We start from the raw sequence: 14,082 nt of genomic DNA, 5'->3' as shown, positions 1-14,082 counted from the left end.
ATACTAAATGGAACAGATACAGTTAACCCGTCGCTACTTCAATTTAAATTCAGCACAGCAGAACGAGAGGGCATGAATAGAAGTTTAGACTGGAAGGCAGGCACTTTTTTGCCAGAGTTATAAATGCATGGAATAGTCTACCAGGTCTTAAATAATGGAAACATTTAAAAAAACATCTAGATTCTGTCCTATTAAATTAGATACTGCAATTAGGGGGACATGGTGGATTAAGACAAGCCTTGACTGGCTAAATGGCCTCTTCTCATTCTCAAACTTTTCTTATATTCTTATACACATCCTAACTGAAAGGGATTTTAGCTATAAACGAATTCAATAAAATGTTACCTGTTGCGCAGTGCAATTCATTATACATAAACACGTTATAGAAAACATATATTTTTATTTTAAAACATGATCTCTGGTACTGCACTAAGCTAAATACATTTTTTGCAAGCAATGTTTTCAGATAGTGTTGCACTTCCTTGGTCTACTGGAGGGTGAAACTGTCCCCACCCCTGCAACGGTTTGTATCCTGTTATTATTCAACCACATGTGTCCCTTATTGCCTCACAAGCATTCATGTCAAAAGCATGCGTTGACTCAGAAGACACTGCAGAGGTGGAATGCAAGTGCAATCTAAACTTGGTCACACTGTTGTAAATGTAGATGTTGAAATGAAGGGTTTAACAGTAGGTACTAACCATGGTGATTCCAAGAATGAGTGGCGTGACGATGTTAACAGGATGCTGAACTCTGCTGTTGCCGAGTTCGTAGAAGAGGTCTAGCCAGCAGATCAGCCAGAGAAGAACACCAAAAAACTGCAAGGAACAACACACACACATGTGAAATGATTCCACTTTCTTTCATTGACCTTTAACAACAGGTATAAAATCCTGCAATATATGACCTAGCACTTTCTATATGCTGGAGATGGAATTTCAGTTGAACTAAATCTAGATGTCTTACAGGTTTATTATTACAGTATTATTATAGTTTCTTTTCCTATTTGTAAAACATCTGGTAACTTGCTCCAATGCTTTAATGTACAATAATAGTGTTCCATGCTGGCACCTAGAAATTAAAAGGTAATTTAACCGTTAATTACAGTGTTTTTTTTTTCATTAAGAGTTAAATACGACTTGCATTCAGGGTCAAATTTGGGGGTGTGACTTAAATTTGAATAAATAGAGTACATACATTTGTTCTGAGATAATGCTTATTCTTTTTTTCTAGAAGGTATCTATTTTTTGATAATGCATTTGCTTAAAAAGAGTAGACACAGCCAGCATATTCAAATTATTCTAAATATAAAAGCCCTTTGACATCCATTTACATACCACAGTCTATTCAGTTGGCACAGGAACATTAACATTGCACTGTGTGGAGCACAGTTGCCTATGGTGCTTTGAATGACTGGTTAATGTGGGGAGAACAGCAATCAACACAGGACAGAGCTAAGCAATGTCCCAGACTGAACCTTGCCACCAGTCTCAAATCAGTATTCAGAGAAAGTCTGATGATTCATGTATAATACTGGCTTGCTTTTAGTATAGGTACTATATTTATGAGCCCACTGCAATGTGCAAATTCTGCTTATTCCTCATCCTATGAACCATTAAAAAAGTGCCTGGTTTACCCATTAAACAAGGCATACAAGGTGAGTGTTCCCAAGATATAGCCATCAGTTACAGGTGTACTACCATAGAAAAGCAGGTCAGCATGACCCTTCTCCACAGTATTTAGAATAGCATATCAAATGTCCATGCATAGATTCATCCAAATTGAACAAGTTGGTTGTGTATATATAGAGTTCTGTGTAGGGGTGTTAGTTTTCGATTCTAAATGTTTTGACTTTAGTATTAATCACATTACGCTGATTTAAACTGTAACTGGGAATGTTTTAACCAAACCAGCTAACAGTGATTTTGAGTAAATACCTTGACAGCCTGGCCCTTGGTGTACAGCAATTCATTGTAGATGGAGAACACTGACCTATACAAATAATGCTTTGTTATTCCTTCTTTCTTGCCCTTATAGGAGAACCACAGTGAAGCTGGGTTTGAAAACCAGAGTAAATAAACTTGAGAAAGAACGTCAGGGTCTGGAGCGAGACACCGAAACAGCAAGCAAGGCTGAGGAAAACAGTCGCTATAACATAGTATTAATTTTTACATACCCGAGTGGGACATGTGTAGGTAGCTGGGGAAGGATGGGCAACCCCGAAAGTATAGTGAGGGAATAACAAAGCATAGCTGAAACCAGAGCCACATCGGATAGCGACTGTCGTGGGAAGCTGCAGGACGCAGCAACTTTTACTTGTACTTTTGTTAACAGTGTTTTATTTTCCCTTTTTTCTTTGTGCATTCTGTTTTGATTATTATTTCCGCACCTGCGAGTACACTGGAACTGAATAAGAAAAGAACGTTTTACCATCGTTCCTACGATGTGCAACAGTGCCCGCTGCTGGGATAAATAAATCAGTGCACCCCAGTGCTGTGTTCAACTCCATTTCTGTCTCCTGTGTCAGTGAATTCCCCACACTCTCTCACATCGACCTACACAGTACACTTACTACTTAACACTGAGGCTAACCCCTATATTTGGCCTGCATATTTTTGACGACAGTTAAACGTTCAAAAATTCAAAATGTTTAATATTTGTCTAATGTCTTAACAACAATGAACACTTTAGTTCAGTAGTGTGCTTGACAATACTGTACTTACTGTTTTGACCTTGTTGAGAATGGACATCACGATGTAGCCCTTGTTGTTTTGCTTGAGATAGAAGAGGTAGAAAGGAAAGGCGGCCCACAGGAAGATGCAGGGGATCCATACCAACACCGTGTTCTGAAAGCATGGCGTTAGATCAGGACTGTCGGTGTAGAGAGTCAAATTGTCATTCTATTAAGAAACAAGGAACAGAAAAACAAAGCGTTTAGTGACCAACCTTTCAGATCCATAAGCAAACCAGCAGCAGCCAATGCCACCCACACTGTTTGTTAAATTTGGGTCCAGTGATAGTTCAGCCTCGTCTACTACTGCTGATGCGAGAAAAACTGATATGAAAGCGTGGGAAGCTAGAAATCGTTATTCACATGGTTTACCATCATTTAAATTCACAGTATACAAATGTTTTAGAGGCCATTTGGTATTAATTGCTATAATAGTTTCCAGGAGTCCAAACAAATAGAGGCATTATTGCGGTACACATGTTTGTGAGTCAAATTGCATTATGGGGAGAATGGGAGTCACAACCTTACCATGTTATAACCAATTTCACACTAACAGGTCGCGTTATAACACGGTAGCACAGTACCTGGTACTACGCTAGGTTAAATAAAACTGTTAGCAGTAAGCTTGCACTTTAATGGTCATTGCATCTAGAGTGTGAAATTGTTCCCACCCCTTCAGGGCCTACTTTCCTGTCAGTAACCAACCAGCTGCTTCCCCTAATGACTGGCATGCTTTGAAGCCAGTAAGATGCTTGACAGAAATGACCTAGAAAGTGCAAGTGTTTACTGGGAGGCATAGCTAACAAACTGAAACTGTTCTTTTGCCAAGTGATTCCAGATCTCATGGTAATCAAACATGTATTTTCAGATTTCATACAGTGTAAGATTCATTAAAGTACAACAACTTTAATATTGTAGTCCTATACAAGTTATACACACATTAAATACACAACCAGCAGTGTATTGTAAACCTATCACATCTGAACTAGAAAGAGAAGCAGAAAACAATAAAAGCTGCAAAGAAATAACAGGGTTTTAGACCACAAGTTTAAATTTTAAGGCACAAGGGTTAACTTTGGCTCTCCTGCTCGCGTTCTTATTTCTGGAGTAGGTTCCTCAGTCCAGTTAAAAAGAAAAATGAAAGTCTCTACTGTAGAAAGTTGCACATAAATAATAGAAATACAGTACAGTGAAGCTTTGACTTTCTAAAAACCATCATAACCAGGTGTAAGAACAATTCTATAATTGATAGTGTAGAGTTATATCTGGGTTGATTATTTCTCTTATAAAAATATTTAATTGACGTGTTACAAGATCGAGGATTTACTATGAATACACATACACATACTTGACACAAAGAATGTTTAATCAATAGAAGTATTTTATTAAGCACACAAATATTAAACAGGAATCACAAAAGTCAGAAAGTAAATCTCTTAGTTTTCTAAGCATAAAACACAAGTTTAAAAATGAACACACAATACATAGATAATTATTAGTTTTGCTAAAATTCTTAAACCAAAAAAAAAAACTGAACAAGTAGCTATGACATGGTTCAAGTAGCAGCTCCCTGCGTTATGAAACGAGTAGGAGAGTTAACACTATAGTGAACGAAACACAATCTTGAGAAGTACACCGATTTCTGTTTTCATTTATTTTTGTGTAATATATTCTTACTACCTTACATAGTTCTGCTTTTTAACTAGTAAAATGTGTGCTTTCACGGAATTCAAATTTCATCAACATAATAGGCTATCTGTATTTCTTTTTTGTTGTTTTATGAATGAGTATGAAATTGTCTTGGTGCCCTGGGGCTGGATTTATGTTTTTGCCTTTTTGCCCCCTAGAACTGCCTTGGTGCTCCTGAATATTCAGGCCCAACGAGGGCAACGTTACCTTGCCCTTCATGACCTTAACTTCATGCCCTGTGCTTCCTTTCTGTAAAGCAAGATCACAGCGTACATCTAACAGTCATATGATCAGAAGTGCACTGAAGAGTCGTTCTCTGAGAAAACCGCACCTTCAGCAGTCAACAGCATTGGTTTGGGGCAAAATTTGATGGCTTGCACATTTAAAAGGAAATGTCATATCCGACCAAATAGTTTCATAACATGAAATAAAAAAATTTAAAAAGTCACATGGCCTCAATATGGCAGTGTGACAGGATAGTGGCAAGAAAGAGACTCATAGAGGCACAGAAGCTGCAGTTTAAGCACTAACGGGCACTTTAAAAAACAAAAATAATAGAAATCAAAAAGCACAAGGGCCAAAACAAAAGGTTTAAACAAAATACACAAATATGCTGTCAGGCTGGGCATTCGCCTTCACTGAACAGCTCTTTGCAACACAAACTCACCAAACCCACTCTCCCTAATGGAGCCCTGGGTGCTCCATCTATAGGATGTGGCTGCTCCCAATTAGCACCAATTATTCTATTAAGGAGCAGCCGCATTCTCACATGTTTTTGGCAGGGACAGGAATTAATCCCATCCCTGCCAACCACCACCAAAACACAACAGGTCACGTGTGCTGTGAGATTTTCCCAGAGAAGTTTCCATTAGGGGTGTACATATAATCGGTAGCATATCGGAATTGGCACCGATATAAGGCAAAATGACACAATCAGCTATTGGCTGATTTTGTTGTTTTAGCCGATTATGCTAAAACAATTTCTCACCGCATTAAATGCAATGTTTAGTTCGGCGCGTGTACTATGACGCAAGAATACTGAGACAGGAATTTTCCTTGCAGTCACATGCAACACATGTGCAGCAAATACATGTCTTGAAAGAGAGCTGTTTGGAACTGCTTCAAAATCTCTGAACCCAAGAACAGGACAGCACTTGCCTGGGAACTAGGTAGCTTCCAATGTGTCAGTTTCGTGTTATGTTGTTCTTTCCCGCTAATTTAACAGAATGTTCTCATAATTAGGATGTAGTGGCTTAAGACTTAAATGCAAACTGTTAAAATAAAAATAAACACAATTCAAGCCATACTTATAAGGAGTATGAAAACAATGTGCGTGATAATCGAAAAATATCTTATGCTTATGCTGCTGTAAGTTTCAGGATGCAATGAATCAACACATACCTGAAAGCAGACACAGGCATTGAAATTTGCCAAGGACTTACAACATTTTGTGTGACCTGAGACAGGCAAGCATTCATTACTTTCACAAAATAATTTGTTTTGTAAGTGCATTATCTAAATGAATGTTATTAAATTACATTCTTCCTTTTGTTCATATTACATCTGCTGGCTTTTACAGTGTATGTAACACATACATAATTACAGGAAAGCATGTCAGAGACAAGTAAAAAATTCATAAGTTTTGGGCCCTCTTTTAAGAGACCACCTGTGTTAAGAGGCCACTATTAGACTGACCCTTGAGTGGTCTCTTAATACAGGTTTGACTGTATAGCTCTGGATGATCAGTCGTTTTCGATTGTAGAAGACACTGGATTTCAGCGTCTCACTGGATTTCAAGCTGCCCAGCAGAAAGTATATATCCGAGACTTTTTAAATCTCCTTTGATGGGAATCTTTTGACTCCATCTGATACTGTGAACAATGTGGGAATCACTATGGATCCAGAACTCTGTTTGGATACCCACACTGGCTCAGTTATAAAGCTCTCATTTTATCATTGAGGAACATTGCCAAACATAGACCACATGAAAAGCGCTATTTAAAAGTAAGTTGTATTGTATAATTTTTGTCGCCTGTAATTATAAAATAATGGTTTAAATATATGCCTTATTTCGGTAGTGTAAATTAGAATGCATGCACGACTCTATCTATGCATTATTATTATCGGAATCAGTATTGGACGATATTGGATGGGTAATCGACTATCCATATCGGACAAGAAAATCTTAAAATCAGTGCACTCCTAGTTTCCATAATATCAACATATATAATAGCAAGCTGAAAGGGTTTCTATTAGCAGATGCAGTAGCATATTTGCAGATCCATACAAGTTCCCCGCACAGGGATGCATAATAAAGTCACCAAATGCGTATTTTATTATGCATTAATTTTAGTAATTTATCATCAGTAGTATGTCATGTATGAGACTGCTCTAGTGCCACAGTAAGAGCGGGTATAAAAAGGAAGGGGTTTGGCAATTGCCTCCAAGCAGCTTTTCTAATTGGTGCAACAGAAAGATTGACACTGGGGCATGTTTTATTCTTGGTCGATCTGGCGCTTCATTGGTGCACTGTGTGTGTGTGTGTTTATGACTGTAGTAGGTGTGGTATGGTATCAATTCCATGGCGGGGTTAAATAACGTTAATGACAAGTGTTTTTTTCTGAGTATGTTCTATATTTAAAATGGCATCTCTAAACAAAGGAAGCCATGTTTGGAAGTATTTTGAGGAACCGAATGAGAAAACCGTGGTGTGTAAATAATTATGCCAAACAAAATTGCTGTACCACAAAAACACAAGTTCAATGCTGCAGTTTGACATGAAAACAGAATTATTGTGGATGGAGTTACTGATGGCAATAAAAAGCAAACATCCATAACAACATTTGCTATAGATTTGGCCGAACAGGGCGTGATCACGTTATCCCCTATGAGGACGGTGCGTGTGAATCGTGAATGCAGCAGTTTTTAAATCAATGTAAGATTATCCCAATACTGTGCCAACCCATAAAACAATAACAGCGAGGCTGGAAAAACTTAAAAGAAAATTGTGCTGATGCTGTTCATACAGAGCTTTCAAAGGGAGAAAAAGCTGCAATTACCACAGACTCGTGGACCCCATTCCCCAGTCTTCCCATAGGTGGAAGGCTTTTTTCACTTGAAATTGTTCTGTAAGCTTTTGGACCGAACAGCCGTTTATGTTTAGTACAGTTTTTATTTGTATGTTAGAACTACTGCACTAAAGTAAAGGACCCCTGAGACACACTTCAGACAGGTAGGCCAGGCATCTCTTTTTACAATTTAATGTAAAGCTGTGTGGATACGTGAATTTGAATACTTTACGTCATTTAGTAATACTTGACCATATACTGCACAAGAAGGCAAACATTATATTAATTACTTAACATATTACTTGATTGTGTGTTAATCTGGCATTTAAAATAGGACTTGTGGCAATGTTTGGGAGGTTTATGTACACTAGTACAATATGTAGAGGAGAGTGCCGTTTGATTCGAGTACTCAGGACTTATAACGCTACTATCAAAGGCCGCAAACTTTTAAATCTCTGAGGCAGACTTTTTAATATCAGTCACAGTGCTCTTTAAAATATCAAAGTATTGTGCTATTTTATCCCTGGTAATTACCTTTTCCAGAAGTGAAAGTATTTCCAACTTTTTTTCAATTGTAAGCACAACTCGCTTTCGCTTTAGCGCTGTATAGTGGGTAATGTTCTCTTTTTTTTTTTTTTAAACCATAATAACAAAAAAAATGTAATAGGCTCCTGTTTTTTTGTTGTTAAATGAACCTTTAAGAAACACACTATTCTAAAAACATTATACTATCCGAAAATGTGTTTAATATGTATATAGTATAAAGTTATATCTTCACTTGCAACTTTAATTACAATCATAAATATAAACATTTCAATATATATTTTGATGTTTATTTATTTATTTATTTTACTTTGTAGGTAAGTCTTTGCAATGTTAAAACGTTATTTGCTTATTTAGGGTGCTTAGAAAATACTAACCAGGGCTGTCAGTATCACAATGTAATATAAAGAGTGTGAATGTGTGTGTGTGTGGATATGGTTTAAACGTTTAAACGCTGACATTGCAAAGAGTTTAAACGTTCATAAAAATTTAACAAAAGCACATCCCTAGGAGCAAACAATTCAAACAGACACTTCTATAGTGCTGTGCGTGTTTTTACAGACCTGTGTTGCTACTCCTTTTCCATGTTCAAATTATTACACCAAAACAGTAGTTCTGTTTATTTCCTATTACCCTTTCCTCTCTCAGCTCACCTGCACATTTTCAGTTTCATTTTCCTTCTTAAAGAGGTTTCTGTTTTCTTGTATGAGCAAATCATCAAGGGTTGTAATGCTGTGTAACTTGATGAAGCACGTTTCTGAATCTGTTCATTTTGGATAACCTTTACCCCTGTATATCCTCTTTTAAAGCATTTTACATCTAAATTGTTGATTTAAAACGGGTTGTTACCATGAAAATTACATAAATACCAAGATTCATAGATCTGTGTTGCCAAGGAAACGATTCCATCGTGCTTTTGAACATCCTGAGATATGTCCCAAAACAATAATTGACGTAGAAAGCATAGGATTCCATGTTCGACTTCGGAGAACTTTCTCAATCTGACATTTTAGAAATCTAATCTAATCTAATTTAATCTAAAACTCAATTGTGCTCTTAAAAATACTGTACAGAAGAAATGCAATGAAGAAACAAAACATAATGTAATTTAGGGGTGGTAGTACATTTTTGTGTATGGCCACTTAGGTACTACACTTAGGAGGTTAATGACCATGGATTGAATCAATCACCTACAGAAACTGGTGATGATGCAATCTATGGGAAGCCCTGGAGCTTTCTGATAGAGGCTTACAGGCTGGTCCAGTCAGGTAATGGAAACATGGCAAAGCAAATATTTATGAAAAGATGGCAGTTGGAGGCCTTCTGCACTGGACTATAACTGCAACCTTGAAAAAAAGGAACGCTGTGTCAGTTGAAGGTAGGAATTGGCAAAAGCCCCAGAAGACTGATACTGTAGGTCTACTGACTGGTAGCTGAGGTAACAGAGGAACAGCTGCAAAGGGCCGCAGGATCTGAAAGTCGTCAATCATCACAACTCAAAAACTCAATGAGCAAGTTGTGTTGGACATTGCCATGGGAGGCTCACAGGATGGATTGGCATAGAGCAATGAGATTGTGTAAGATTACTAAAACAACACAATTTAAACGGAAAACTTAAACATACATTTTGTAAAATCTACTTCTTACTCAATACCAGTCCTTGCGCCACAAAATGGAGACTGCTTGTTCCAATAATATAGAAATACTAAAGAAACTTGAATTCTATGATAAAAAGCCATTGAAAAAGACTTCTAGTCGAAACATTTGTCATTGAAATTAAAGGGTACATCAGCACTACATGAAAAATAAAATAGAAACTATCCCTTTGTGTGCTGTCAGGTGTACTGGCACACGCCCAATGAAGCATTGGGTAAGCTATATTACCTCTGCGTGGAAACACACTAGTCTGTGTGACAAACATGGTCTGTCTAATTTTCCATAAGGAAGGAACTTGTACCTGCTTGTGTTTCCTTAGCATGAACCTGGCAAAGTAAACCCTAAAACACAACAGAGGTGCAGTATACACAATAGTGTTCAGCGATAACATTTTAAAATTGTAGTTTTTTAATGCAGACATTCAGACAGATTTATTTTGGGACACCATCATTATGTTAAAAGCTGCAGATTACCTCCCCAATCCTTGACCAGACTGCAAAGCTGCACATTATCAGGAAAAGATAAACCCCTAGTAATGACGTTAAGAGGCATCAATTAACAAGCTAATTTCTCACAAAGGATATACTGTACAGGGACCATCAGCCGTGCTCATTGACACCTGCCACATAGGAATTCATTGCACTTCCTAAGGTAACTTCTTCACACTAAAGCCCCATCAATACTGTTCAGCACATGCACCACACATTGCTACTTTATATAACACGTGTAGCAATACAGCAACTTAAACTTGTTCCCATTGGCTCCCTTTACAACTTGGCCGGTACACTGAAATACATGTTAGTACTTGCATCCCCCCAACATTAGAGCTAGCAGTATGCTGAAAAAGTTGATAACCATGACATATACAGTATAAACAGTATGTACAGAATATTATACAGTGTGAATTAGCAAGGACATGTTTAATCACAATTTGATCAGCGATTATCCAGATTTTGTATATGCAAACGTGTAATCAATGTGACAGACGGACAGACAGTAACCCTTCTATATCCTCAGAAACTTATACTCCTAATACCTTTTCCTAAATCATGTTAATACCAAGTTTTGTGACAATTGCATAAGCGGTTCTCAAGATGTATGTAGAAATCTGTGAAGTGTATAATATATACAACTACCTCCACTTACTCCCCTTTGCAGGGGGTTTCATTCCCAGCGGTAGATAACAAGGGGAGGGTGATGGTAACAGTGATATTAATTGACTATGTTGGCAGAGAACACTTTTCAGGAATAAAAGGCAGACTATTTGTTATAATCCAATTTCGGTTCAATCTGCATATTTTTCATTCAACAGCACTTGAGTTTGTTTTAGTATTTACGTTTCTACAGCATTATCCTTTCCCCTCCCTTCCTATTAGATTCGATTTTAAGATATTTAAAAACAGTTTTAACAGCAATTGGTAAAAGTTTATTTTGTGTGTTTGTTTTCAATACATAAATGAATTAGCAATGTGTGGACCATTCTGTAGTGTGTGCTCTTTCTGGCACTGTGACACGGTAGCGTCGTGGGCCCAGATGGTATTCAGCAGGCAGAGAGACTAAGAGACAAGGAAACTGCAGTTAAAGCACTGCTGCGCAGTTTAATAACAAAAAGAAATCAAAAAGTTGAACAAAACACTGCTCACAGAGCAAAAAAAAAAGGTCAAATAAAAACAAATCTCGCACACAATAAACACTTACAAAATAACAGGCACAAGGGCCAAAACAAAAGGTTAAATAAAACTGTTCAGGCTTGGCAGAGCCTTCACTGAACTTTGTCACAATAAACAACTGTAGTAACACACTGTTCACTCACCCCAAAACACCTCCCCCAAACAAAGGAATTTCCCCTTTTTTATACCATGTGGCTGGAGCCTAATTACCAATTATTCAATTAGCTCCAGCCACATTCTCACATGTATTTTGGCAGGGATAAGAAATTAACCCCATCCCTACCAACCACCACCAAATCACCACACAACAATATTATTTACAGGCAGGGCCATGCCCTGCTACAGGCACATAAGACATGTGAAAGTTAAAAGTCATTCTTCAGTCTTTTTTAATTTTACTAACCAATTTCCTTTTCAAATCTACTTCAGTACTGGTAGGGTCAAATTTAATAATTGTGTTTCTCTTTAGTTCTTCTGAATATTGATTTGAGTGTTTCAAAATTACTAAAATGAATACACCTTATATAAAACTATTAACTTCAGATATGTAATAGTTAATTTAAGGTTGTTTATTTACAATTTTGTAAGTTACAATTTTTATTTTTTTTTTACCTTTTGAAAAAAAATTAAATTTGCATTCTGGAGCCCTGTAGTCCATCCATCCATTATCATTAACCGCTTACTCCTTTACAGGGTCGTGGTGAGCCGGAGCCTAACCCGGCATACACAGGGCGCAAGGCGAGACTACACCCTGGACGGGACGCCAGTCCATCGCAGGGCACCACACACACAGAGGGCAATTTATAGTGACCAATCAACCTGGACAGCATGTTTTTGGACTGTGGGAAGAAACTGAAGTACCCGGAGAAAACCCACGCGAACATGGGGAGAACATGCAAGCTGCACACAGACAGTACCCTAGGCCGGATTTGAACCAAGGACCCTGGCGGTGTGAGGCAGCAGCGCTAACCACTACGCCACCTTGCCGCCCGAGCCCTCCAGCGTCCCCCCAAATTAGAAAACGGTGAAAACTAAAACAAATATATCAGGTATTTAATGTTAACATTCACTGTTTCACCTTGTCAAGTTGAAAAACTAACAGATTAAATGCTCTTATCTGCCCCCTATTTTACTGCATTTAATCCTGTACTTCAGAGTACTGTAATCTGCCAAGTGTTTAATCTGTAGTATTTTGTATTTAATCATATCCTGATGTAACTATCACTGACACTGTTATCTGCTGTATTATTGAATGGTATTTTGTCACACTTGTACTTGCTTGAACCAAAGTCATTGTATTTATCTTGCTCTTAATTGTATTATTACTTGTACTGTGATACTTGAAATGTATTTGCTTACGATTGTAAGTCGCCCTGGAAACACTATAGCTAACCTGAAAACACTATAGCTAACCTGAAAACACTATAGCTAACGTGAAAACACTATAGCTAACCTGAAAACACTGTCACTAACCTGAAAACACTATAGCTAACCTGAAAACACTATAGCTAACCTGAAAACACTGTCACTAACCTGAAAACACTATAGCTAACCTGAAAACACTGTCACTAACCTGAAAACACTGTCACTAACCTGAAAACACTATAGCTAACCTGAAAACACTATAGCTAACCTGAAAACACTATAGCGAACCTGAAAACACTATAGCTAACCTGAAAACACAATAGCTAACCTGAAAACACTGTCACTAACCTGAAAACACTATAGCTAACCTGAAAACACTGTCACTAACCTGAAAACACTATAGCTAACCTGAAAACACTATAGCTAACCTGAAAACACTGTCACTAACCTGAAAACACTATAGCTAACCTGAAAACACTGTCACTAACCTGAAAACACTGTCACTAACCTGAAAACACTATAGCTAACCTGAAAACACTATAGCTAAACTGAAAACACTATAGCTAACCTGAAAACACTATAGCTAACCTGAAACCACTATAGCTAACCTGAAAACACTGTCACTAACCTGAAAACAATATAGCTAAACTGAAAACACTATAGCTAACCTGAAAACAATATAGCTAACCTGAAAACACTATAGCTAACCTGAAAACACTGTCACTAACCTGAAAACACTATAGCTAACCTGAAAACACTGTCACTAACCTGAAAACACTGTCACTAACCTGAAAACAATATAGCTAAACTGAAAACACTATAGCTAACCTGAAAACACTATAGCTAACCTGAAAACAATATAGCTAACCTGAAAACACTATAGCTAACCTGAAAACACTACAACTAAACTGAAAACACTATAGCTAACCTGAAAACACTGTCACTAACCTGAAAACACTATAGCTAACCTGAAAACACTATAGCTAACCTGAAAACATGATAGCTAACCTGAAAACACTATAGCTAACCTGAAAACAATATAGCTAATCTGAAAACACTATAGCTAAACTGAAAACACTGTCACTAACCTGAAAACACTGTCACTAACCTGAAAACACTATAGCTAACCTGAAAACACTATAGCTAACCTGAAAACATGATAGCTAACCTGAAAACACTATAGCTAACCTGAAAACACTATAGCTAACCTGAAAACACTATAGCTAACCTGAAAACACTATAGCTAAACTGAAAACAGTCCTCATATTAATTAAGAATCAACTTATTCTCAACCTAGACACAGATCCAAATCTACAGCTATGGCCAAACGTTTTGTACCACCCTATAGAATTAGCAAATT

General features: G+C 37.4%; 1 protein-coding gene across 1 annotated transcript in view; it reads right to left on the bottom strand.

Annotated features, from left to right (window-relative positions):
- The window catches only part of LOC117424517 (ATP-binding cassette sub-family C member 3-like), a 120,001-nt gene that overhangs the window by 68,431 nt on the left and 37,488 nt on the right, over nt 1-14,082 (bottom strand). The window contains 2 exon segments of the mRNA XM_034040908.3: nt 702-818; nt 2,724-2,900. Of these exon segments, the coding sequence (XP_033896799.3) occupies nt 702-818; nt 2,724-2,900 (294 nt within the window).

Source organism: Acipenser ruthenus, chromosome 19, assembly GCF_902713425.1.
Source record: "Acipenser ruthenus chromosome 19, fAciRut3.2 maternal haplotype, whole genome shotgun sequence".
Taxonomy (NCBI): domain Eukaryota; kingdom Metazoa; phylum Chordata; class Actinopteri; order Acipenseriformes; family Acipenseridae; genus Acipenser; species Acipenser ruthenus.
Note: the sequence above shows the minus strand (reverse complement) of the source record. Positions and strands in the feature narration are given on the sequence as shown.